The sequence below is a fragment of the Dermacentor silvarum genome, chromosome 11, assembly GCF_013339745.2.
Source record: "Dermacentor silvarum isolate Dsil-2018 chromosome 11, BIME_Dsil_1.4, whole genome shotgun sequence".
Taxonomy (NCBI): Eukaryota; Metazoa; Arthropoda; class Arachnida; order Ixodida; family Ixodidae; genus Dermacentor; species Dermacentor silvarum.
The window spans coordinates 84,976,889-85,004,750 of NC_051164.1; the positions used below are offsets into that span (position 1 = coordinate 84,976,889).

General features: G+C 43.9%; 1 protein-coding gene across 1 annotated transcript; it reads left to right on the forward strand.

The window, feature by feature from the left end:
• Nucleotides 1-27,603, forward strand: LOC119433141 (origin recognition complex subunit 1). Its single transcript, XM_037700276.2, has 17 exons — nt 1-183; nt 506-633; nt 2,569-2,747; nt 4,436-4,667; nt 6,336-6,591; nt 9,825-10,091; nt 10,833-11,141; nt 12,916-13,179; nt 14,651-14,846; nt 15,320-15,516; nt 16,369-16,470; nt 17,204-17,375; nt 19,306-19,563; nt 21,804-21,923; nt 22,208-22,386; nt 24,188-24,312; nt 25,079-27,603. Exons 1-17 carry the CDS (start codon nt 86-88, stop codon nt 25,234-25,236), a joined length of 3,240 nt encoding a protein of 1,079 aa, XP_037556204.1. The 5' UTR covers nt 1-85; the 3' UTR covers nt 25,237-27,603.
• The last annotated feature ends 259 nt before the right edge of the window (nt 27,604-27,862 follow it).

Here is a 27,862-nt window from a genome sequence, read left to right on the forward strand (position 1 = left end):
GAGTGATCAGCTAACAGATCCGAAAAGGCATTGGATTAGCGCGCCGTTGCCGCATGCTTTGTTGACGTAGTCTAGACTGGGAAACATGCCGGACATCGATAGAAAACAAGGCAACGACGTAGATTTCAAATGGATCGGCGATTTTGTTGTGGAAAACCGCAGGAGCAAGAACAGGTCGTACAGGTCAGTCGCCGGAGAAGCCGTGTAGGCATGTCAGCCTTTTAACATTTAAAGGTCCGCGACCTTGGATTTTAAGTGCTGCGCAACGAAACGTTTTTACCCTTAAAAAAGAGAGTGTCGCTTGACCATTCGTCCCCGAATATTTGAGGCTTCGTTCCAATGCGTACATTAACTAAAATTTCGTAAAATCGTCATTGTTGCGAGTTGAGAAAATTCGTTGGGAGCGATGACTAGGTTATCGCTGGCAGCCTTTGTTGAGAGCGCGGCTGTTTGTGTGATCACGACGTATCGTTCTAATCTCCTCGTTGTGTATTTTAACACGCAGCAAATTCAAGCTTTCGGGAAGAACGTATGCCGTCGGCGACTACGTTTTGATCCGCGATGACGACAGTATGGATCCCGAAGCACTTCGCAACTGCTACGTTGGTCGGATCAAGAGCGCCTTCGACACAGGTAAGGCCAATAAGCAGTCGCTGATAGCATGCCGGATCGTTCTGAATATTTTTCGCTTTTATGTGTGCATAAGGTTTTACGCTTAGGTTCGTGATAGTAGTTCGCTGTGGCGGTCTTACTGGGTCACGGTTGCTGCAAACGGATTTGCACACTGTGCTTTGTGCTTAACGTTAAGCCAGATGAGGTAGCATGCACCACGGTGCCTTTCATGATCAGATGGAAAATGCTGCGCTAAAACGTGTAACTGATGGGGGGAAGAAACCCTGGTTAAAGATTTATCTCCTTTCGAGCGCTGGGCCAAGCTACTCAGAATGCAAAATCAAGTCCTTCGGTGTTTGTCCTCGATAATCTTGTCTACATGTGGTTGCCGCATGTACACAAGATTGTTCGTTGTACTTGTTGTTGCTTTGCTTGTGTCTTCTCAGCAGCATGATTTTTCGAGTTTAATATGAATTACCAACCCGCCCTAGTTCACGCCCTGTAAATTTTAGACATCCATCTGCATTGCTCAGGAATTGCGCGCAGTCAGCGCAATGGTTGTTGTGAAGAGATTGACCTACTCATTGGTTTGTCCCAAACCAAACTGTTACAACTAGTGCCGTATTGGTTGTTTCCTTCTATTCCTCACTTAGTAACCACAGTTCTGACAGCATGCTGTTTCCTCCCATTCACATATCACTTAAGTGCACAATGGTGGCATGTGCTTATTAAATGTGCTACAGTGAGCAGATGTGTATGCCAATAAGTGTGTATAGCTTGGACTTGTATGTTTAACGTGTTCTGATTTGACTAGTGCAAAGGAGGAAAAAAAAGAAATAATGCACTGGGACTGGCTTCCAACAGTTATTTTGTTTCGAAATGAGCATGCATAGATAAACAAATAGATAAAATCAACATGTGTCGCTTTCACCACTTACAGCTAGACACATCAGCCCTTTATTTGTTGGAAAGTGCCAGTGACGTCACGCTAATGCACGGCATGCTCAAGCAACATATTTCACTGGCTTCCAAAATTTCCTAGTGAGCCGATTATGATGTCAGCACGAAAACCGTCTGTGCGATTGAAATACAGACCACAAGTACTCTACAAGAGCTCGTCCGCGTCTGTCGTGTCTTCGTGTGTGTGTGTGTGTGTGTGTGTGTGTGTGTGCGTGCGTGCGTGCGTGCGTGTGTGTGTGTGTGTGTGTGTGTGTGTGTACTTTTTTGTGCTACATCTGAAAGTAACCACACTATTGACAGTGAGAAACCACTCGTGTTCTCTTTCTTTCCGCGGTCGCCTTTGTGCTCTTTCAACCCATCATTAACAGAACGTCCGGTTTGTTTAACGTTGTGCTTTCCACACAATTGCAGAATATTATATACAGTTGAACTTGACTAACGAAGTCACAAAGAAATACTTCCATTATATCTGATATTCATTATAATCACATATTCATTGCATGCTGACATTGGTGAGACATTTGCTTCCCTTTATCCAATAATTTATTTCCAATTTGACTCTATCGACGTTTCACAGTAAAATACCTTAAGCTGTTGTGTAGCACAGTGCTTGTTACAGCAGCCTGTTTGGTCTCCATCCAGTTTTTGTCTCTGTCTTTGCACCTCATTATTTCAGAATTTTATACTTCAAGATGATGTGTAACCCGCCACGGTGGCTTAGTTAGCTAAGGCGTTGTGCTGCTGAGCACGAGGTGTTGGAATCGAATCCCGGCCACGGCGACCGCATTTCGATGGTGGCGAAATGCAGAAACGCCCGTGTGCTTACATTGTAGTGCATGTTAAAGAACCCCAGGTGGTCAAAATTAAACCGGAGCCCTCCACTACGGCGTGCCTCATAATCAGAACTGGGTTCAGTACGTTAAACCCCAGAAAGAAGAAGAAGATGTGTTGTACATGTGCTTTAATTATTGATTGCAACATACTGCTCTCGTTTAGGGGAAACGGATGGAGACCACCGGTTTGTCACAGTGGCCTGGTACATCCGAGCTGTCGAACTTCCACCTTCACAGCAGGCCAAGATTGTTGATGTTGACTATTTCCGTGAAGTGTTACTCGACGAACGCAAGCTCTGGTCCGACACCGTCGATGCCGAGACGATCTTCGGCAAGTGCTCGGTGAGTGTTGCCTAGTTTCTCCTCTCCACAGGGGTTCACAGTCATTCTTATTTTTTAAATTCATACTTGCAACTTGTAGGGAATCGTCATCTGCAGCCGTAATACAATTCTTCGTGTAGAGCTATCGCACTGTATTGACTCTCAATTGACCAATGCCCGTGCAATGAATGGATAAAAGTAATTAGCTATTCTTCTGTGAGAAAAGACATCTAGCTATCATTTATTTGTTCAAATTGTACAGTTCCCATAGAACAGCTTTCTTGTGAAGAAGTGTCGCTTATGCAATGCTCAGCTGATGCTGATAAATGCTTTGAAGATTTAAAACATTAGCTCTCTACAGGTGCAGTAGTTTGAGCACATTATCAGGTCTTAATGGTGAATGTAAATTCAAGGCAAGGCAAAAGCAGTGACATCAGGAACGAAATGAATGCTTTAGGTCAGTGGTTCTCAAACGGGGGTCCGCGAAGCCATTTTTGGAGGGTCGCGAAACCCATGCCAGCAAAATAGGGGTGTGCAAATATTCGAAAAGATTGAATATTATAGGCTGTTATATTTTTAATACTTGAATTCAACTCTAAACGTAGATATTCGGTAATGTTAAAATATTCGGTTGGATACGAATATTCGAATCAAATTAATTATATATTGCTGGCTGTGCAGAAGCAGACACGGTTCTTAGCATTTGTTTCTATCTAATCTAAGAATAATGGGACGATATTGTGCTGACTTTTGTGATAATTTCGTGCTGCTGGCGAATTGTTGCCTGTAAAGCAGACTTAGCCCCTAAACGTCTGAACTCTGCGGGAAAGCCAGCCTCTCAGCGGGCACGGGCTTGTCAAGAGTGAGGGTGGACTTTTTTCTTTTTCTTACTTTTTCATTTTGCAGCGCAACCCCCAATCCTGAGATTATTGCTTGACAGCAAGTGGTGATGTGTGACGACTGGCACAGGGTCAAATGCCTCCGAGTTTACGGGCATGTGATGCGGTATAATAAGGCACAGGCTGGAAAAGACAGCCAGTGGGAATTACTAAATTTTCCAAGTTAACAAGAGCGAAGCACACAATGCTTTAGTATAACGGCTTACTAGACTAGTTTTGTAACATTGACAACGTAATTGCAATGTTCCGACATATCAAATTAACCCAACTTGCTATTAAATAGATGTGCATATTATTCGATTTTCTATTCGACATTCCATGCTTAAATATTCGTATTCAATTCGTATTAGAAAATTTTCATATTCGCACACCCCTAAGAAGAAAAAAATGCAAGTTTTTATTTTTTTAGCCTTGACCCATTCCCAGTTTCGGGATCCGCTCCCGGAACTGCGGCAGCAATCTGGCCAAGATATATATTTTTTTTTAATGCAGTGTTTCTTGCCAATTTTTTTAGTCTGGAAGAAAATAAACCTTTGAGCCCATCACTTCCACCAGTCCCAAGGGGCCCCCGACACATCCACGACTGAGAACCACAGCTTTAGGTTAACTGATCTTTCCCCACTAGTCCTCGTTCTTGCTAGTTGCAGCAGCTGCTAAAAATGTGGATGAAAAATTTGTATTGCATGTAACTGCATGTAAACAAGCAAGACCAAAAGAGGCACAGCTACAAAATAAAAAATGACAACAGCAAATGTTTCTTTTGATGTCTGTCCCCATAACTTACCTGAAAATCGACTTTGCTTGTCGCAGGTACTGACAGTGCCTGCTGATGTGTCATCCAAGGCTGTCTTTGAGATGGTTGATGGTGAAGGGAACCCACTGTTCTTCTGCCGGTGGAAGTTTGATGGTCGTAGCATCACCCCTATATTCGCACCTCTGTCACCATCCTCCAGCAAGAAGCTATCATCAAAAAGTGGCACGCCAACATTGTTGCGGGAGCAATCCCTGAGCAAAACACGTCGTAGTGTCTCAACACCAATCCGTGCGTCACTTTTCATTCCCTCTTTTTACGGAATAATATGGTGTTTTGCAGCTACATCCTCCTTAGAGCCAACGAGATCCTTGTGACACAGACTTTTAAAAGCAGCTTTTATTGACAAACAGTCTCTTACGAACATGAAAAACTACTTTCTTGATCAGGTGGTACTGGTAGGTGCTCACAGCAGCACCTCCTTGTATGTAGACAAAGACCACATTTCTCCAGTTTGTTGACATAAAATAAAGTTTTCTTTGCCTAAACACATAGACACAGGCTTAACACCACGTGGTAGTTCATTGCCACTAAGTCACTTTTAATCCTGGATTGCCACACCATCTGGTGGCATTGAGATGTACTACACTTTTTTTGTTGTTGTTGATGACGATGCGCTGGGTATGTGTCACACAAAGCATCAATTTTCTCGAACAGCCAGCGATGTCAAAGCGCTTAAAACATAGTGCCGTTTACATCTAGCTTCATATTAAGCCAGAATATTTTAGCTTATCGTTGCTGGCTAAATCTTTAAAAGAATGAAAGCTAATGTCCACACTGGTTACATGGACACAGGTCTGACGAGGATGTAGCTATGTGGCCTTTTTACTGGCTTAAAATGGTGATTTATAGTAGTAATGTCTAGGTTGTAACTGACACTATCTGCTAATCTGTGAATAGTGCCTTGCAACACTTCAATGTTCCATGCCAGCCTACCTAGAAAAAAAAGCCCAATAGCCCCATCAGCCGTGGTAAAAAGGCCATATGAAGCCACATATTGCAGCTGCACCCTAAGAAATGGTTGCACCTTTTGGGGCTTATCTTATCCCAAAATAATAACTATCATCAATCTTTTATGCATTTCCTTTCTTTAATGCTGCGTTCCTGCTGTTTCCAGGCCTTGAATGGAATGCGCGTTATCAGCGTGATGTAGCTTTCTTAACAGGATAGTAGCAAGCGCAGAGTTTCAAGAAAGGAAATGCAAATACAGATTACTATTATACATCGATGACTATATTAGTTTCATAGTCTTATGATCACGTCGAGAATTGGGCTGTTTGGTGCGTGGATTCAGTATGCATCTTAGGAACAGGAGGCGAAAGAAAAGACGGGACCCTTGTTTTGCACCAGCTGGCCCTGTCTTTTGCCTGCAAATTTACTAGTTTCATCACGTCATCTAGTTCTCTGCTGTCCAAGACTACACTTCCTTTCTTTTGGCACCCATTCTGTAATTCTAATGGACCGCTGGTTAGGGTAAGGAAAGAAAGGGAGAAGGCAGGGATGTTAACCAGAAAGGCATTACATGTCCTGCCCTATGCTATTTTTTCTCTTAATGTCAACTAGAGTAGCGGCTACTCGGCGTTCGCCCCCTGATCCACACCACTGTCTTCCTGTGTCAAATGTTGTGATTGCTGCGGCAATTTCTTTTTGTGTTCCTTAACATAGATTACATGACAGTGTCTGACTATTATCACATCACATTTAGCCCTGCGATGTCTCTCACAGAGACGTCGGCATTAAGGGCATTAATGCGCATTCACTGTTGATTCTGCATGATGTTTCCTGCGTACTCCCTTTCCACCTGTTTCCTTGTACTGACCATTAGAGAAGTTGTTAACAAGTGCTGCTAACAACAAATAATAAACCACAGTTTCAAGAGAGGTTAAATCACGCTCACAGGCAAGCAGGTGCAGTCGAGAGGGGTGTCCCTGTCAGCTCGGCAGCGAGATGGTGTGTCCGTCGCTCTCGAGGGTAGGCTGACCGACTTTCCAAGTCCGGTCAAGTCGCAGTCGTCCCCGCACAAGGTGCTTCTGGTCTCCCCAATCAAGATGCGTAGAGAGTCCGAGACTTGGAACTGCCTCCAGAAGTCAACTCCTCCACCACAGAGCCATGGGAAGCACAAAGTCACTAACAAGATGGAATCGCCTGAGGCAAGGTGGGTCATCTGTCTGTCAATATGAGTGCAGATGTCAGTATCCCATCACTTTTAAAGAAAGCTGTGCTAAATTGCACAATAAAACCCAAAGGACTCCATTCTTATTTCATGCCATAGCTAAAGGCCAACTGCAGCAGTATGTACAATTGAACTTCAATACAACAAACACAGATATAACAAATTATCAGATCTACCGAAATAAATCTAGGATGTTTTTCGCTGATATTAGTGCGCAACAAATATATGTTTGCAACAAATATTGAATATAAAGAAGCTATCTTCATCTAGCCTTGTTTCAGACCTATTCACTAAAACAATATGCGTGGCCAACGGTGGGATCGAACATCTGAGTTCCAGCACAGCAGCTTGATGCTCTAACCACTAGCACACAATTGCACGCATACTTCTCTTGTGCATACTTCTCTTGACATTTGGTGGCTGCCAGTTTCTCACATCCTTCTCTCATGACAGTTTGCACTTTGAGGTGCTTTGTTAGACTTCACAGCCTTCAGTATCGGTCCACATTCCCCATTCCTTCCCTCCTACCAGCTAATGATATGTAGAAGCTGTACGACATTGTACCATGATCAGACCAGGTCAAATGATCTTAAAATGCCATCACTAGAGTGCAAATACCATCGTCGTTTTAACATACACCACATTGCACAAGTACGTACAATTGTATAAAGTAAGAGACACATGGTTCGATTTTGCATGCAATCCGTCGTACGGCGGGTCGGGGTCCGACTTGCCGCAGCCGATGATGTGGGACACGTGGTACGGATGAACAAGTGGCGCGTAGCTCCGCCCAGAATTACCACCCCTGCATTGACGCTCGAAATACTTCGTAAAGAAAGTGAAAAAACAAATGTCTTTGTGCAACTATTTCGTTTTACACCAACGATGCCAATAAGAATACGTCTGTGCGGGCAACATAGACGTGTTTCTGCAAGGCCGCTTTGGCAGTGTCGGCTCCGTTTACAGCCGCGGCGTCTTGACCAGGGAGAAAAAAGACGCGTCGGGATGATCAGAGCGACGAGGAACTTGCTAGCAGCACGACCACATCCAGCGAGTTGGTCGAGCGTGCGGCGTGCAATTCGACACCGCATGCTGTCGGAGCCTGTTGGGTACAGCTGAAGGTGTAAATGGTCATACAACAGATCGCATACAAAAATCTGCACTGTGTGTCTTGTGCTTAACACGCAGTCACTGATGACATCACCATCTGTATTTCTCTCGCTTATGCCTGTCCAGTACATACATGTATATGTAGAACTCAACAATCAGTATGTCATAAACTCACGTTGAATGGCCAGAGTCAAAATAATGCATTCGGCATAACGATCGTCGTCAGTGTCTTGCTGTTGTCATCTTGCACACGTTCGCATGAGACACATAGCTGTTCACTTTACACAAACACGTTGGTCTACCTGGTAAAACTTTGCATAAGTCCAAACAATGCTGGGTGGCCACCTACCTCCAATATGCTTTGTATGCTAACATAGATTCCTATGTACTGTGTGAGATGTGCATGTTTTTATTTAAGTGTCCAATAATGTCTATTTTTGCTTGCTTTCCAAGGCACATCGACTACTATTTCAAACATACAATTTTGCCGCAATCCTGCACTTTCTGCAACCAGGTTCTAGTTGTCCCAAGTTCTTAAGGAATTTCTTTGCAATATCATTGCAAAGTTTTCTTTTGCAGAAAATGACAAAAATTGTTGCAAGTTTCTCAGATATGTGGTGCCCTGACAAGCCATGTTTTCAGTGGAAGCATTTAAACAGCAGAAATTAAATAGAGACTACACTCGGGACATCTAGTATCAAAAATTGCCACTAGAAGGAAATTGACGCATTTGCCCATGTGTTCATACTGCAAGGTATTTTTGCTCAGCGGTACGTCAGCGCACACATGACGTGTACATCAGCTGTAAAAAAATTTTAAAAGGCCCCTTGCCAGGCCACATAGCAAATTCTGGTTATACGCTGGAAGTTACGTGATCTCTAAGGAGTGTTCTACCGCAAGAAGTTTTCAAATTGATTGATTAATAGCATAGAAAGAGACATTTGAAGTGCAGCAAAACAGACTCGCAGACATTCGGTGTGTAGGTTTTATTATTTCTGTAAATTTTGCTGTAAACTGCTGTAGCTTCAAAAATTCTCGAAGTCGCATGTCGCTGTGAGTGACGTTTCAGCAATGCGAATTGTGTAGGCACATTTGTGCACCCGACCTCAATTCTCCGGCTGGGAGCTGGTGGCATGCTAATCTATGAGTGTTGCAAAACTCTACCATATTTCATTAGTCATTCGAGCAGATTTGTCTGCCTTTGAAAAACATCTACAGATAGTTGAAGCTTGGAATTTTAATGATCTGCTTTCGTCTCTGAATTGAAGTTTCCCACTTGCTTGCCGCTGCTTCTGAACACACCACATCTCTTATCAGGTCCCTTTTTGCATAACCACTCGCATATTGAGCCGGCTACATCTGGCTACCTTTCCAGGCTTATAAAGGGGCAATAACACGGAAATATTAAATTAGTCCACACTAGGTAATTACTCCTTGAAAGGTGTTTGTGCATTTTTTTCCACTGAAAGAAATTGATGATTAGTGAAGAAAATACACAGTACACACGATACTATAAAGTAGATTCACAGCATAAAAAGGCGGGCATTTGTTTTGTCCTTTTCGCTTCTTTCATTTCTGTGTTAGTGCTGCTTCATATGTGTGTATTGTGGCCAAAAATTAAGGCCTATGTTTCTGTTTTTGAATTTTGTGCCAAAACTGCTGCAGCACTGGTATACAAGTGCGACATCGTGACTTTCAGTTTCTTCACTTGCCCATGTGTGTGTTTTTATATATTCCTCTCTCTCATTTCTTTAGAAAATGTTCTCAAAACTTGCTAGTTCGAGTTTTTTGTTGCTTTACAATACAATGGAACTCTTGTTTATCAATAAATAAATGGATAACTAGTTCCAAGCAAACACGGTCGAAATCCACGTCGTAAGGAATAAGGGCGAGAACTTCAAGATGGCAACACCACCCGTCTTTCATTTCTGGGACCTTTTCCGGCTTAACAAAATGCCACTCAGTGTAAGACTGGCGTCTGTGCCATATTTCTGAAGTGTAATTTACTTATTCAGCTTAAACTTCATATTACCTTACTAAATATTTGATTTTACTTTCTCTTTACTCATGATTCTCCTTCTCGCCTCCTTCTTTTCATGTTCCAGCACTTATGCATCGCCAGTGAGACACCGCAATCGTGATCTCGGGCTCTTGCATGATGACGTGTTTGCAACGCCAACACGTAGCGCTGACACGCGAGTCGTAATGCGGCATCGCAAGTGCCACACGGAACCCGGGAGGGCAGCGTCGCGCAGCAAAAGCGCATCATCATCGTCGCAGCAGCACCAGCACGAACCCAAGTTCTCGCGGTCAGGACGCTTGCTGAAGAAGAGTTGGCGGCACTCATTTAACTCCGATGACGACAGTTCAAGGTCAGTACCTACACATAACGAATCTTTGCATCTGTTGCCCGTTAGCGAAAATAAGTGCACACATGAATAAAACACAAAGAAATGTAGAGTGATCAGTGCAGACTAATATGTTTAATAAGTGCTTTGTGCAATGCTTCCGAAAAGCTACACTGCAGAGAAGGCCGAGTTAATCTCATGACAGACGAATGTATTCTGTACCTCCTCAACAAACTCCTCACCTCTCCCTTTTATCCATTGTCGTGGCTCAATGTCATGCAACTTTCCGCTGCTGAGCCCAAGGTTGAAGATTTGGTTCTCGACTCAACAGTGGGCACATTTAAGTGGCGGGTGATCTTTGTGTGCACATCAAAGAACCCCGTATGGTCAAAATTGATTGTGATCCCAACACTACAACATCTCATGGCCCCTGTGTTTCTTTGGTATGTTAAACCTCATCGGTTGTCGAAACAACAAGTCATGCTCTTCTAAGGTAATCAGGTTCACACAACAAGAAGCACCAGAGCAATGCAAAGGTGGGGACGTGGATAGTAAGTGGGCATGGATCTTCTGATAAGGGTGGTTTGGCAGACTATGCATTCTCTTTTCTTCCAGTGCATTAATTGTTACTGACTGTGTCTGATGTTGAGGTAGAACAGTCGTCTTGCCACTTCTCTGGTGGAAGTGGGGCAGTGCTTACTCTTGTCGAGCACCTCGATGCTGCTGCTGCTCTCCTTAATTAAAGTCATTGTTGTCTTGCTGCAGTGAGTCGCAAAGGCAGACGACACCCCGGAGCAGACGCAAGCTCGATATGAACGCAGCATCCGGGCAAGTGACTGAAAAAACTGGCAAGAAGGAGCATTCCAACTTCAGTGATGAAAACCCTGCTCCACAGAAAAGTCCTGCGCCGAAGGACAGCGACGCTGCAGTTGTTGTTGAAAAAAAGAGGAGCCGCTCGTCTCGAAGGTCCCAAAAGAACACACTGGAGCTGTGCGCCAAGGCAACCAGGACGCCACGTAGCAAAAGCCGGGGCGTGGCATTCTCGGAAGTTCTTGACAAGGCGCCAAAAGTTGGGTGAGTTCTTGCATTTTGTTTTGGCTTTGGCTTGTGCCGAGCGTGGCAAGCTTGCAAGTGTGGCGTAATAGAGGGGAAACTTCAATGGTACATAGTGGCCTTTTGTTAATTCGACTCGGGCTAATTCGATGTTTTGGTTAATTTGATCCCTACCATAGGTCCTGGCCAGCAGCAATACATTTGTATAGGCCGTAACTTTTGGTATTTCAGTCTTGAAATTGAACCTCACCAGATAATTCGAACTTGACTGGTCGGTACAAAAGTGCCTGACCTCACCCATGACCGCAATTGGGACGCAATGGCTGTAGTGTCTGTCTCGGTGGCGCTAGGTAGGATAAATGTACCGAACACGTCATCTCCCATAAACCCCTATTTTTGGCATGCCCCAGGAAAGTTTTCCAAGCAAGAACAGTAGCTCCCAATAAATAATTACAGTATTTACCCAATTCTAATGCACAATGTTTTTTTACCAAGAAAATTGGTCTGCGTAAGCAAGATTGCCTGTGCAGTGCAATCAGATACAAAACTAGAATGGCGTTTACAATACGCGACTGTCAGAGCCAGCTTAACGACCATTATCGCCATTGCCACCATATCAAGAGAGTAAGTTCTCGCGTAGCATGACAACACTCTGTAACTGAAAGCTCATTCAAGAGATTAGTTATTTTAAATACTGAGCTAGTGTCAAGAAGTTGCGTCATGTTTCTGGCGTTCCAGCGAATTGCATGGTTTGTAAGACAAACTAGTGAACTAAACTAGTGGCTGAATAGTAACTAGTCTAAACGTGGGCCGCCATCTCATTTGCAGTTGTTGCGGAGTCACTTTAAATGCAGAATATCAAATGCGCAATGGGCAATATGTTGTGGTCTATAGACAGTGAAAACTTGCTCTAAGAGTGATGGACGACTATGGACATTAAGTGCAAATAAATTTCAGTTCTGCAAACGTGGAGTTCACTGGTTCCATCTTTTTGTGATTGCCAGAATCGCGGCATGCTACATTTCTCTAGCTAAAAAAAAAAAAAAAGCTGGTGCAGATTAGATCTCTTTTTTGAGGGGAGCTCTAATGACACATCTACATTATTTTTCTGCTGCAAACTCATAAAAAGTGGGTGCTTGTTCAACTTGGGGGCGTGTTAGAATCTTCCAAATGCTGCTAAATGAAGCAGTGGTGTGCTGTGGCATTTTTTCTGCTTCTTCTTTAATTCGACTCGCCGGATAATTCAATCAATTTCGTCGGTCCCGTCAGGGTTGAATTAACGTAAGCCGGCTGTAGTCACTAGCTTATTCTGCATAGTACATATTGTAGTAGTTGGCAAAAGTTTTAAGTGTGATCAAAACTATAAGGAACAGGAGTAATGCACATTCTCTGCATGATTTCAAGACCACTGCTCAAATGTTTTATTCTTGCAAAAAAGCTACATGTAGTGCATTCATGTTCTGCCTTTTCTGATTTGAAGCTGAGATGCAGTCCACAACCGTTACAATGGATCTGCATACAATATATTTTCAGATATCGCAGGCCATAGTTCTTGCATAGCTTGGTCTGCCTGGATTAGCAATGCAACAAATTTCACTCTTAAATCCAGCTATAATAGATTGTCTGCAACAGGCAAAACTTGAGCAAATTTCATCTAGGTGAGGCATATACAATGTACTTTGCTGCACCAATGTGTTGTACTTGTCATAACTGTTGCTAGCCCTACTCTTGCCCCCTTTCTTGTTCGTTTATGTCTCTCCTTCCTTTCCCTTTTATTCCCATGTCTTCCGAGCAGGTCATGCACGTCCCCCGTATCGAGGAACGCGAGAAAGGCACGGTCCATGGTGGATGACTCTTGCGAGACAACGCCACCCCGCAACAAGATGGCCGATCACTTGCGGCAGTCTCGGGCCGTGAAGTGCCACACAGAACCCAAGAGAGGTGCAGGTGCTAACGTCCCTACTCCCAGCAGGCTTGCATCAACGAGGTCTGGCCGCAAAGTGAGGAGCGTGCGCTACGCCGAAATCTCCTACTCCGATGAGGACGACGTGTTCACAAGGTTTGTTTATTGTCAGCGGCGTGATTCTTGCTTTCCCCTTTTTGCATGTTCAACCATTTCTGCAGTTTTTTATTGTACAGTTTTTCCAAGCTGATGTGGCCACTGGCAACAGTTAAGATGAAGATGAGATGTTGTAAAGCAGGGAGCAAGCTCACACTGGTTGTTTAAAGAGGAGGGAGGCAAGGAGGGGGAGCTGTTTAAGTTTAGAAGCAAGCAGAGCTGGCAAATTCAGTAACACTACCTCTGCTTGTGTGGATTATGAGCCGACATTGTAGTTACCAATGGTATTATTCACATTTGAAGCCTCCCCTTGGAGTGTGTAGAAATTGGATCTTTTTCAAACGTGTTGGAGCACGGTGCGGATTAAAATGGGGTTGGGAACATTGTAGTGATGAGGCCGAATGTTTGAGCTTTTCGTTCGCAAGATGTGCTTGTCATTAGCTATCAATATACATGAATTTCTCGTCAATCAATTCAGACACTGTTAAATGAAAACCATCAAAAGTGTTGCAAGCTAGGGGACATACCTGCCAACCCTAGCGAAATTCCCTTAAAGTTTAAAATTTGGGGTCATTCTGCTATATATCTAATGTATCGTCAAGTTTTACTGAAAATAAATTGCCGTATAAACGCGTATAAGGGTTGCACTTTTTCTTCTTCTGCTTCTTTTTTATTTTTTATTTTTTTATCCAGAATACTAGGGCCAATTTTCAGGGTGTGGCCTATCACGCGATGTGTTAAAGATTTTTTTTTTTTTTTCACATCCAAACAATGTACCAGTTAGCAAACGAAGAGCGTTTATTGCAGTATATGACATATACTCTCAATCATCGTCACTCTCCGAGTCCTCAGACTCCAAGCTGTGCTGTGTTGCGGTGCACACTCATCCCACAAGAAGTCTTCTTCGGCGCCGTCCAAGCTGTTCAAGATTCCAGTGACTTTAAAACTTCGGGATACGATGTCCGTCGACACCGAGCTCCACACGGACAGGATCCAGCCAAGCACAGTCGCAAGCAATGCCCTCTTGAGCCACCCGGTCGGCGTCTGCTCGTGGCTGCGGCTTGCCATCCATTCAGTGTACTGCCTTCGGAATTCAACCTTAAAAGGCCGATTTATGCTGACATCCAGTCGGCGTTTCCCTTTTACATTTGGCATTGCAAGACCGGTTCTGTTGTCATGTAAAAGCTATCCTGTGTGACCATTACAGTGCATACATTCAGTCTGAGTCAATGAACAAACAACCCAATGACACTGTATTACAGACTGAAAAATAAATGAAGAGCTGACAGCTTAGAGTTATAAAGAACACTTTGTTCACTGTGCACATCAAGGAAGCAGCTTATAGTTACTGATCAGTTTTTCCTGTACTGTTGTCACTTTTAACATTGTTAACAGGTTAACATTGTTCATCCTCACCAGATGTCTCTTTTATTTGTCGTAATCTTGATTAAGCTTGTTTATTGCAATCTAGTGAGATGGAGCGGAAGCAGACGCCACGGAGCAGACGGAAACTCGACCTTGGTGTCAAGCCGGGAAAGTTGCAGCTCAACAAGGGTGAGGAATGCGACACAAGCGACGATGAGGACCCCAACTTTGATGAAGTCTTCGCAAGCTCCTCCAGTGATGAAGAATACGATGACGTTGAGACACCAAAGAAGCAACACAAAGTACGTGGCAAAAACTGAAATTTAACTGCGAGAGAATACCGGGTGGGGTCGTACTTTAGGGTAGGAGTAAAAGCAGAGCCAAAGTAACATTAAACGCTCTTGGGAATCAACAATAAGGTTCCTTATTGTGAGGTGCACAGCAAGATTCTTGGTCTGTCGTGCTTTCATGCGTTGCTTCACATCTCTGGCAGCGATATTTCAAAATACCCTGAAGTGTTTGAAAATTCTAGCTAGCAATTCAAAGGACAGACCTTTGTGTTCTGTTTTCTGCTCCTTCCATGTATTGAACATCGTTAACATAGATTATATTTTAGTTTAATAGTCATGCTTTTCTGTTTTTCTTCACACATGACTTGATGGTTATATTGAAGCTGTTTTCAACATGAAATGTGTGCAATATGGTTTCTGGTTTATAATACAAATATTTTTAATCAAGGTCTGTGCCACATTTTTTTTTTTTTTACTTCACTCAGAAGCTGCCCTCCATGCGAACTCCACGCTCATCTGTGAAGAAATCACTTACCGGGACTCCACGAACACCACGGACTCCACGAACTCCGCGAACACCGCGAACCCCAAGGCTGTCAACACTGTGCCTCACTCCGTCTATTCCAAGAAGGAGTCAAGCCATCGAGGGACCGCAGACGCCACTCGACATAGCCAAGTCACGGTGAGACGTGGGCTGACGATGCCTTAACTTTGATGCTCTTGTAGGCTCTGAAGTTCACCTCACAATGCATCACAGTTTAAAAGCACGCAGAGCTGAAACAAAACACTTCAGTTCTTCCGTTTTTGAACGGGACAAATTGCTGCATCCTGCATCATGGTCCTCTTGTTCCACTCGTAATTCAATGCTTTTAAAGTGCGAAGTTGCTGAGGCGCCGTGAACTCGTAACTAGCCTTGACAGCACGAAGACTCGCAAAGTGTTTTTCAGTGGTGCACATGTGCCAAGCTCAAAGCCCACACTCACGCTGCAGCTCCAAGCTGACCACGAAGCTAAGAACGAGCTTCTTTTTGGCACCACTGTGATAGTTGCAGTTGTGCGAAGGAGTCCCGAGACCGAACCCCAGCTAGCTCTTTCAGGCGACACATGCACTGGTCGCCTACTTCTCTCTTGTGATGCCGCTGCCACTTTCTTGAGAAGGGATCACTCGCAGATGGAGTGACAAAAGCTCCCACAAGTGTTACTCTTCTAACAGTGTTCATTGCCCACCAACCTATTTTCCGTTCAATTGGCCACAGCGGTTCACTGGCTGCGGCATTCTACTGCCGAGCATAGGGTCGAAGGTTTGTTTCCCAGCTGTAGTAGCTGCCATCTGACCGAGGCGAATAGCAAACACACCTGTGTAGTCAAATGAAGTCGGGTGTTCGTGAACATTGTTGCTGACATTGACGTGTTCCCGAGGCCAAAAATAAGTATTATGAGGAAGTGAGTTTCTAGGCAAGTTAAAGAACCTTGCCGTCAACGTGTCACTCCTAACGCGGCATTCCTCCTCCTTTCGCATGCTTACGAACTCGCAGACTGCACGTGTCTGCTGTGCCAACTTGTCTTCCGTGCCGAGAGCAGGAGTTTGCAGACATCTACTCGTTCATTGAGGGCAAGCTGCAAGATGGTACTGGAGGGTGAGTCACCGAAATTCTTCGCTCGTTTTTTGTACCCTCTTGCATGAAAATAGAATTGAGACTGATTTATCATGAGGGCGCCAGTGAAAACACAAATTTTTGTCTCCAGTTTTCTTTTCATGCTTATAAGGAGGTTAGATTCATATTTTAATTAATTGGACTATGATTCTTGGCTCTATGGAAACAACCATCGAGCACTATTGATGTTCATCACCGAAACCAGCCTACATTTCTATATTTAATAGTTTATGCAGTTGGGCGAACTTTCGAAATGGGAAAAAAAAAAGTGCAATAGGGCCACGTAGTATTCTGCTTTTGGAACTAAAACTTTCAAGCTAGCCTGCAAGGCCCACAATGCGAGAGGCACCGTGACAACAGTTGTTGGTGTCCTAGCTTCACGTGCTTGCTCATTAGTGCATTCATTCACATGCTCATGTCTCGGGTGTGAGTGAGCGTGACTCATTGCTGTTTGCAAATATAAAGCCGTAGCTCAGGCCCTCTGTGTTTATGTACATGTGAAGTTCACAGAGGTCACCTCAGGAAACTGCTCAGTCGTTATGAATTTAAATGTGCTGCATTTAAGACATAGCAAGTTCTATAGCGACTGCTGGGATCAGATTTTTTTATTTAGGCCCTTGGATGTTTTAGGTAAAGAAAAAATGAAATTACCCCAAAAGAAATAATGGTGCCAGCACATTCACAACCAGGGTTCTTATTTATTTATACCTCACAGGTGCATGTACATTTCGGGTGTGCCTGGCACGGGCAAGACGGCTACCGTTCACGACGTCCTTAGAGTGCTGCAAGAGTCTGTTGACGGTGGCTACACTCAATCCTTCAAGTTCGTCGAGGTCAATGGCATGAAGCTCACCAACCCCGCACAGTGCTACAGTCACATCCTCAGGGTGAGTCAACACATTTTATGGTCACAAAGCACGTTTGCTGCAGCGAAAGGGTGTGAAATTGAACGACAAAGGCTTCAACAAGTTCACTTCAAAAGTGCCTTACATTATTTTTTTAATGTGGTAAATATACTCGTCTGTATTCTATTTGATACTTAGCAGGCAATGCCGCTAAGGCAAGTATATTAGGATTGTAGTAATCGACCAATTCACTCGTTTTGTAGTGAACTGTCTTTTGACCTGTGACAGCTTTTACAGGTTGATTTATTTAATGTTGATGTTAATGTTACGTCAAATCATGCATTGCTTTTAGACTTCGCGCTTCCAGTATGTGATTCATTATGTTTTGGCTGCAAATGCTGGCAGTGTGCAGTGGAAGTTGTACAATGCATGCACTTGTACAATGTGTCACTCTGCTTGTCGTTGCGTGGCCAGTAGGTTCAGATCTGCGATGTCTTCTCTGTGACAATTGCTTCATATATTGTGACTGCGTAGCAATGTGTAAAGTCCGCACTGCTGTCATATAGTACACAGCACTTATTGGTTTAGAATGTGGGTAGTGAAGAATATTGCCCTAGCTTCCACAGCGTTGTCTGCTAAGTGAGAAACAGAGTATAGTCGCTAGACAATGCTTGTGTGAACAGCTCAGTCGAATGTTACTTCTGTACAAGCAAGCAGGAAGCCTATAGTTCTGCTCAAATGACCAGCTACCCTTTTCTTTGACTTTGAAATCCCCACTAGCTTCCTTGCATACTTCAATGCACTAATACAGTCGACTTCTGTTAATTCGACCCTGACAGGCATCGCTGCTGAGGATCAGCCCATTGGACCTAGACTTCCAGAAATAACATTTTTATTGCAGTTGGATTCTTTTTTGCAGTCGCCCCATCCCCTTTTGTTGCGCTCTACGTGCACCCTCACTTACTGCAAACCCATGCCGCTTGCTACTGAGAGGCTGGTTTTTCCGCAAAGCTTCCCAGTGGCTGAGCGCGCTTTGCAGGGGAAATTTCACCAGCAGCATGAAATTATCGCAAAACCAGACACACATTCTTAGATTACGTAGAACTAAATGCTAAGAACCTTGTTTGCTCCCGCACAGCCAGTAATATATTCGATTTGCTTCGGATATTCGTATCCAACCAAATATTTGAAAATTTTTGAATTCGTCGTAGGAAGTCACGTCCTACCAGCAGAGCCAAAAATGGAGAAATCTCACGAGTGGTAAAGCAATGGCACCATCTAGGAGTGGAGAGTGATACTACCAACGTGTCAATGCTATGGCCTCCTAGATCGGGCAAGTCAACAACACAGTTGGAGACTGTGCTGATGCTTAATTTCAGCACAGCAATGTGCTGTGGAATGAGGGGCAGCATTTGATTCGTAATAACCCTGTCTGTACGAGGCACATTCCGAGGCTTCTTGGTGGGAAGTTTTCGTAAGGCGAGGTGCTTTTAACATCGGACACATTTCACACCTTCCTGAATAGATTTTCGGGCACCTTTAATATGTTATTTTTTGCTCGTACTGACCTAGTGACCGTAATGACACTGCTCTCAAGACCGAAGCGCCTTACCATGGCTGCCAGAGCACATTACATGAGAAACAGAAAAATAGAGAAGCCTTATGCCTGGAGCTAGGAAATTGGCACCAACAATCAACAAGAGGACACATCTTTGGCCTAGTGTCCTCAGTGGCAGCTGACACACAGGGCATGTATCCGTAAACTTTTGCTGCTGACTGTACATGCCTGCTCATGCACGTTGTAAGTTTAAATAGGAGGAGTTTTAACCAGCAGCTCTGTCCCTACTTTAGTGCACGAAAATGTGGCATAGTTAGATTATCACATTGTGTTCTCTTGCGTGTTATGGAAAATTGTTGTGTGGGCCTAGTTGTTATGACACAAACTAAAGAAAAGAAAAATCCTGTCTTGAAGGCCTTGACCGGAGAGAATGCAACACCAGAGCAGGCGGCAGAGCTGCTGAGTCGTCGCTTCGAGCGACCCGGTCCCCGGCACGATCCGGTCGTCCTTCTCGTCGATGAGCTCGACCTGCTGTGGACACGCAAGCAGCAGGTTCTCTACAACCTGTTCGACTGGCCCACCAAGCCCAGATCCAGGCTCATCGTGCTGACCATCGCCAACACAATGGATTTGCCTGAAAGGCTCATGTCGAACCGCGTCTCAAGCCGACTGGTGAGTTTTGGTATTCACCTGGCTTGTGTAGCTGAATGCGGCTTGCGTTGGGGCTAGTTGTAATCGCATTATTGGGATACAGCGCTGAAGAGATACACTAGACACACAACTGAAGACACAAACATGAACGAAGAGTTGTTAGAAGCGCATCCTCATTCATATTCGCGTCTTCAGTTGTATGTCTAGTACTTTGGGCATTTATAATGCACATCTTCCTTATCTGTGTATTATCATCATTATCATTACACTTTTGCCTATCCAATTTTTCGCCTGTATCTGTGATCATCATTGCATATGTGCTGCGCTAGTTCGCTGACTACCTGGCAGGTTCCAGGTCACAGTACCTATATCTCTGCAGCATTGCATCCCAATAGCAATAATAGCTGAACGCCATTTTCCTGCCAGGGGATGTGATAACGACTAATTGGTCCATTTACTACGGCGTTGGAAACGTTGGCAACTAATGTGTCACCAGCCTCTCCACAGCGATAAATTGTTCTGGTAATAAAAGGATCATGTGAAGTGAATTAAATCATTACAGAGTTCACAGAGCAGTTCGGTACCACAAGCAGGGCAGTAATCATAATAGCAGTTACAGCATAGACCGCTTATAACCTAAGTCGCCGGAGTCGCGAATTTCTGCACTATAAGTGGTACCACACTCTAACCAAAACATCATTTTTCAAAAGTTGGCGCACATGCAACACGTGTAGACTAAGCTGCCACGCATGTCTGGGAATCTGAGCATACGATAAGATGTGCCCTCAGTTTCGTTGGTGAGGTGGTTCCTCCGTTTTTCAAGTGCCGTGCAGCCACTGCGGACCATTTTATTGACTCAGCGCCAAACTGCAACTTGGGCCGCCAACTCCCGATGAGGCGGCACTGGTTAGGCCTACCCAGCGAGGGGTGTTGCGGGAAGCTCAACCTTGGTTTATGTTCGTACCTGTAGACGAATACATGTTGATCTGTCGCAGAATCATGCTCACAGGCTGCACTCGCGGCAGCGTGTGTGAATCAGTGTTCGATCAGCCGGCAGCTTCCACAAATGCGTATAGCAAAAGTTTGTATGTTTGTGCAAGTAGGAGGAACGGCAAATGCTCGCTTGTGTACAACATTCCGAACTGATTAATTTGCAGAACACAGTTTAAACGGACACCATTGTGGAACGGGGATAGCCGATATTCTAGTTGACATTAAGCGCAAGAAATGGAGCTGGACAGGCCATGTAATGCGTAGGATGGATAACCGGTGGACCATTAGGGTTACAGAATGGATACCAAGAGAAAGGAAGCGCAGTCGAGGTCGGCAGAAAACCAGATGGGTTGATGAAGTTAGGAAATTTGCAGGCGCAAGTTGGAATACACTAGCATAAGACAGGAGTAATTGGAGATCGCAGGGAGAGGCCTTCGTCCTGCAGTGGACATAAAATATAGGCTGCTGCTGATGATGATGATTGTGGAGTCAACGTCGTTAGATATCTGCACTTCCCGACGATGCGCATTGCAACAGGCAAACGTGAAACGCACTTGCAGCTTCGACCAATTTTTCCACAATGCTGCAGTCGTAAGAAAACAACAAATTGATTTTACCATCAAAATTCGTTTTTTCGCCCTGCCTGACACCGGGCAGGCCGGTTTGGTGACCCCGTCCTTGTCCGGAAAAATCTATCGGTGACTGGATTTACTCCCTCGGGATTTTCCAGCAACCACATTATAACCGGTATTCCGTCTCGTGTGGCTGCACTAAAAGTGGTGTGCCTACACATTGAGTTCTATGGGAAGATAAACGGGAGTCAGAAAATACCACATTATATTCGGTCCTGAACTATAAGCGGCCGTGTTATCTTCAACAACACAAGCACAAGACATATGTTTAGGTATATATACTCGCTTGGTGGCTATATCATCAGTTACAAACTCTTGTCAACACTAACAGTACACACAAGAATGCACAAGGTATTAAAGGTATTAATCATTTATATTTTTAAGGAGCTCTGTTATGCAATAATCACAGCCATGTTTAAAATTATGATAAATTTTGAGTCTGGTTATATGTCAAGCCTGTTGTACACTGAACAAACAAGCAACAGCAGCTGAAGTTTCAGTTCATGCATGTGATGTAAACGCATGTGCATCTGCTATGTTGGCACGGCAACACAGCAAAGCCATCTATGAAACAACACACCTTCTGCTGTCTCTGTAGCACACCTCTTAATCTGGCTGTTCTTTTCTGTCCTGCAGGGCTTGACCAGGATGACCTTTCACCCCTACAACCACAAACAGCTGCAAGAGATTGTGTTGTCCCGGATGCAAGGCCTAGAAGCCTTCGATCCTGATGCTGTACAGCTTGTTGCGAGGAAGGTAAGGACGTCAACGTTACTTGCTCCAATATTATTTGTTTTTTTTTTTTCATCCTTTTTACTGTGACAGTATTTAGGAGCTCACCTAAGGGTTTGCTTTATTCATTCGTTAGGATGGAGGCAATGTTGCAGACGCCATGCAGGAAGGGTTAAACAATAAGCAGCATGCCTTTCTCAACCCTTCTTATAACGCATTAGTGCAAGGCACAGTATGTGCGTCTAGTGTGGAACACCCAATCGACAGACTGATGACTGTGGACCTTGACTTTTTTTCCGTTGAAACAGGTGGCAGCAGTGTCCGGAGACGCACGGCGTGCGCTCGACGTCTGCCGTCGAGCCGCTGAAATCGCGGAGCATTCGTTGCACGAAAGTCCCAAGAAGACATCGCGGCACGTTGTCGGTATGACCCACGTCGACCGTGCCATTCAGGAGATGTTCTCTTCACCCAAGATCCTTGCCATGCGGTGAGATCTCCCTTACTTGTTTTTTAAAACATTGTCTATTTGTCGAACACCAGCAACATCACACGGTGGTAGCTGACTATTGCTTTAGCTGGACCAACACTCCTCAAAATGCAGTTTGCATGAAATACTAACCGGCACAGGGAAGCAAACAGTTATCTTCCTGAAGAACACACGTCTTACCTCCACAAAACTTCTGATGTGAAAGCATTTCCTCGTAAGATGGATCTGTCATGGTGGCTTATTGTCTGTCATTTTGCAGCTGAGTGCAAGGTTGTGGGTTCAATTCTTGGCCACCATGGCTGCAATCTGATGGAGGCGGAATGCAAATACTTGTGCACCATGCTTTGAGTGCCTGTCAAAAAAATTCCAGGCGGTCAAAATGCATCCAGGGTCTTCCACTCTGGCATCTCGTAGTCCTTGAGTTGCTTCGGGTCGGTGAATTCCCCAATCAATCAATCAATTAACCCTTCGAAGGTTTTTGCCGTATCTGTACGGCGGCGGTTTTCTGTCCCGCAAGGTCTTTGCCGTACGGGTACGGTTTCGATCCTCCGTTTGAAATTTCGCGCCATAATGACGATGCATGCTCACCGGGAGGTGCTGCCACCTTTTAGGACTTACAAGAAGCGTTTGACATTTGTGCTACCTTCTTGCGGAGATAAACAGAACTGATTTGTAGTTTCAGTGCGTGCGTCGCGCAGACTGCGGCAGCGCCCCTTTCGCGGTTTCGGTTTCGCCGCGTGATCGCAACGGAAGCGCGCGAAACGTGATTTTTCTCTTTGTCGGCAGTCCCTTGAAGGGGCAGCGGAAGTTGATTTCTACCTTTATTGGTGCTGCTCTTAGCTTGTTAATCACCGTCGCTCACGAGGTATTCTCGCTCTCTGCGGCAACGCGCTTTCGGTTCCGCCGCGTGATCGCAACGGAGGCGCGCAAAACGCGAGTTTTCTCTCTGTCGACACTGTCTTGCAGTGGCGCTGAAGTTGATTTCTATCTTGATTGGCGCTGTCTTAGCTTGTTTATCAGCGCCGATCATGAGGTATTCTCGCTCTCTGCGGCAACGCGCTTACGCGTTTTCAGTTCCGCCGAATGACCGCAACGGAGGCGCGCGAAACGTGAGTTTTCTCTTTGTCGGCACTCTCTTGCAGATGCGGCGGAAGCCGATTTCTACCTTGATTGGCGCTGCTCTTAGCTTGTTTATTGCCGCCGCTCACGAGGTATTCTCACTCAGACACAGAGAAGATGTCGTGTGTGCCGACACAACTCGTCGCCCCAAGAGGAGAACAGACACGCGTTTTTGGTGTGCAGACTGCGATAAGGCACTGTGCGTAGAACCGTGTTTCAAGGAATACCACACTCTGAAATATTATTGAACTGTTCTTAGTGATGCCGACATCAAAATACTGTTTCTAATTTTTTTTCACTATTTATTCCAAACTTTATACATTTTGTAAATTCAATATCCGCAATAAAGTAATTTGACCATCTGGGAAAGTTTTTTTCAAAATAATTTGACCTTCGAAGGGTTAATCAGTGGCCAGCATTCAATAAACAGCAACTCATGATAGCAGCTTGCGTGGTAATTAGACGATGAGTATGGCAGGGGCCATTCAAGGACTACACAAAACATGGGGGGACCTCTCACAGATGAAAGATAAGTGAAGTTTCAAGAATGTGATCCCAGATTTTCTTCTCGGAATACTTTCTTGCTAAAGCCACTAATGTTAAACGGTTTATATCTGCGGTGCTTCCAAGGTCATGGTTGTTGAATGCCTTTTCACTGTGGACTGGTAAATCTGTTATGCAGGTGCCTCTCACAACAGGAACAGATCTTCATGCGCGCTGTGGTTGCTGAATTTCGTCGAACAGGAGTCGAGGAGACAACCTTCTCCAAGGTCTACAACCAGCACATCACCATCTGCAGGCTCGAAGGCAAGTATTTTTCAAACAAAGCAGGAGTACTCGCACTTGAGTAGTGCGTTAGGCGCTGAAAACATTTTGCAATGTCTTGCACAGCGTGCATGGATTTGCACAGCGATACCTGAAGAGTGTGTGCTTCTTAAAAACAGCTTTTTATGTATACATTTGCTACTATTTCTTTACAGCTTCTTTGGCCACTTACTTTCAGGCAAAAAAAAGAGAGAGAGAAATTTTGTTTATAATAGAAAATTTTACATCTTTAAGAAGACTGCTAAGCACTCTATGAAAGTTCCCTTGAATGAAATTTCTTAATAGGAACTAAAGAAATTAAGTGTGCCCTTCCCAACCGTGCACATCTCCCCATTTATTTTGCTGCTAGTGCGCCGGGCGGCCATGTAATCATCCATTATAATGTAGTCAGCAAACTTGACATTGTTACACAAAGTGCAGTTCAAGAATTTTTCATCAGTTCCTGCAGCATTAGTCACATAACACATCTAGGAATTAATCAAAACGGAACTTGTTGAAGCCATCCTCTAAAACAGTAGAGAACACAGTAAAAAAGATGCAAAGCTTCCTCAGCTGTTTCATTTAGGTTTGACGCTAGCACCACTTTTGCGTCAGTCATTGTGCTGTAAGGATGGCCAAATAAACAGCCGCACCACCAAATACTTCAAAATTGACAGTCGTATGATGCTGTCTGATAATGCATGTTTTCACGTGGGCAAATTGAAGAATTTTTCTTACAGCTACTTTCTTTCCTTTCTGTTATGTACAGGAGTGAAGCCGCCAACCTTTTCCGAGGTTTCGAGCATCAGCTCGCGCCTGTCAAGCTGCCGACTGCTACTGTCAGAGCTCGGAACAAACGATCTCTTCCATAAGATCCAGTTGAACGTCAGCGTTGACGACGTCAACTATGCGCTCAAGGAGGCGTAGCTCGACATTCCATTTCATTTGTCATCATCTGTAGTTGCCACCTTGTTAAGGACGGCGTCACGCGGTACAGCCTTCAATTGTTGCAGTGGGACTTCCTTCAATCGGCTCCCAGAGAATCTCTGAAACAGTCTTGTTCTGCCTGCAGGTTCACTTGACTGAAACATCTGCGAGATGAGAGTGTGTACATTTCTTCTATTCCGTAATCTATGCCATATTGTACATAGTGCCACTTTGCTTCATGTGATAAAACTTGATTCCTAGGTTTACATCATAGGGCAAGCTCACTCTTAATGTGTTACCTAGAACTCTATCTCAATGGCAGATTGGAGTGGACCGTTGAAACACGTGGACCGCTTTATGCAGGTGACCGGGTCGTGAGAAATGCCATTGACTTTTTAATGTGGCTACACTGTTTTTTGTAGCTGGATGACCTAGGACCATGGAACTGAGGCAGTTTCTTAAATGACATCAACTTTATCCAAGTGAAGGCAGTTTTAAGATGACTGACTTGTTGTACAGATTAGTATAGTTAGCTTTGTAATCATGCTAAGTCACTGATGAAAATCAACCTTTGTTGCTGTTACTCTTTTCATATTGACAATTCACTGTTTTGAGCTGTGTTTGACATTGCAAATACTTTTGTGCCAGTGTGGTTGCATTAGCGTTAAGATATATTTTTTTATTGCACTGTGAATTCTTTATTTCTTTTTCTTGAAGGAAATGGTAGCCATTTTAAAAGGAAGCTTTATCTTAGGCTCAACTCTGTGCTTTGGGCTAAAACATTGTGTTCTTATAAGGCATGCACTGCACCAATTTGAATGCAATTTGCTGAACTTAGAGAAGGAAGCCTTTTTTCTGTATATTCGATGCCAAGAGTCGCAACATTTTCAATATTTGAGAACTGTGCATTTACACTCTGCAACCAATGCAAGGCGAGATGAAAAGATTCCCTAAATATACCTGTTGTTAGTATACTTCAAGTAGGCAAAATTTCTCAAATAAATTAAATTTTCCAGAAAACTGTTGCATCTTAAGAAGTGGGTTAAAGTCTCACATTTAAGGGGGGAAAATTGGCGTGTCAGTTACGCCGAGTATAAAATGTCATCCAACTTATGGATGCACATGTCAGTCTTGTCGGAATTGGCCTCAGTTGTTTAGTGAGAGCACTTGTTGTTTCTCAGTGATTTTAAATAATGGAGCCATATTTGGGTTTGAGTCGAAGCACCCTTTGAGAAGGACAGGTGCAAATGAGCCTTGAAAAGTTGTGTAACCATCCTTCACCAGGCAGTTAGTGTTGAAAAAGGAGTTGTTTTACAAGCGAGGATGTCTATACTATTGTTGTTTAGCAGCCTTTTACACTTTGCTGTCCATTGGCTTTCAAGCACTGTTGAGCTTACGGTTATTTGTGACTTCTTGTTGTTCTGTTTACACTTAGTCTTTAAGATGTTTCTTCCTTAGTCTGTTTATAGAAGTGCCTGCTACTTTTTGGCAAAACCTGTTTGGTGGAAGACATATAGAAATGTTTTTGGCCACTTTTTGATGAAACATGTTTGGAGAAGACATTTTAGAAACTTTTTGAAGTATTTCTTTTCCCCACTTTATGACAAAACCTTTTTGGTGAATACATTTTTAGAAAAGTTTTTGAAGTGTTTTTACAGCTTTCATGGGGCCCATTGTTCTAGCTTTAAAAGTGTTTCACTAAAATATTCATTGTAGTTTTACTGCTGCTTTTTTAACCTTTTATACAGGACATGTTTTCAAGGCAGCAGAATCAGTTGGTCCATGAACTTTTTTAGTGTAGCATAGGTTGTGTAGTTTTCAAAGTGTGTGTGTGTGTATAACGATGTTCAAGCTAAAAAGAAGCTAATTTGCTTTACGACCTTTGCAACAAGCTGTTTTTGTTTTGCTGTGTTGTGATCACTTTGTACACGTTCTTCAGTGCAAGTGCTCTCATGTTTTGTCACAATCCAAATGAATATAGAATGGCTGCAAAGGTCAGCTATTCACTGCCATGTGCTGTTCTGTCACATTTAATGTCTGGGACACTTCTAGTCTAAACTGATAACTGTAAACAAGACTTGTGATGCTGCTGTGAATTTCCAAAGCACAGATTTGCTACCCAGATAGTGCTTGACTGGGGTGTTGTCTCTGAATAAATTGCAGGTGTTGACACAGTTGCTGGTTGGTTAGCTGGCTCATTTCTTGGGTATTGCAAGCTTCAGTACAAACAGAGAATGTTAATGAAAATAAACAACAGGCACTTCTGATTTTTTATCTTTCATATGTAAAAGTCAGTTTGTGCCAAAAGCTAAGGCACATTATTCGAGCGTGGGGGTCTAACGTATTGCTGCATCATTCCTGATAAATGATGAACTGATTCTTGTTCAGTCACAGCTTCGTGGTCTGTTGCACTACAGTTGAGATCTTTGCAGCACTCTTTATCACGACAACTAACATTTGTCTCAGGTTGTTGGAAATCCCATGTGGCGTGGAGAAGACAACGAAGAACTGGATAGTGGGGTGTGGGCTGTTTTAGACTTGACTGTTTTGATTTATGTCATGTTGGGACGGTATCGTGCTAAGTGCCAATAAAGGCTGCAAAAGGACCTTTCCCAGCCTTCATTCC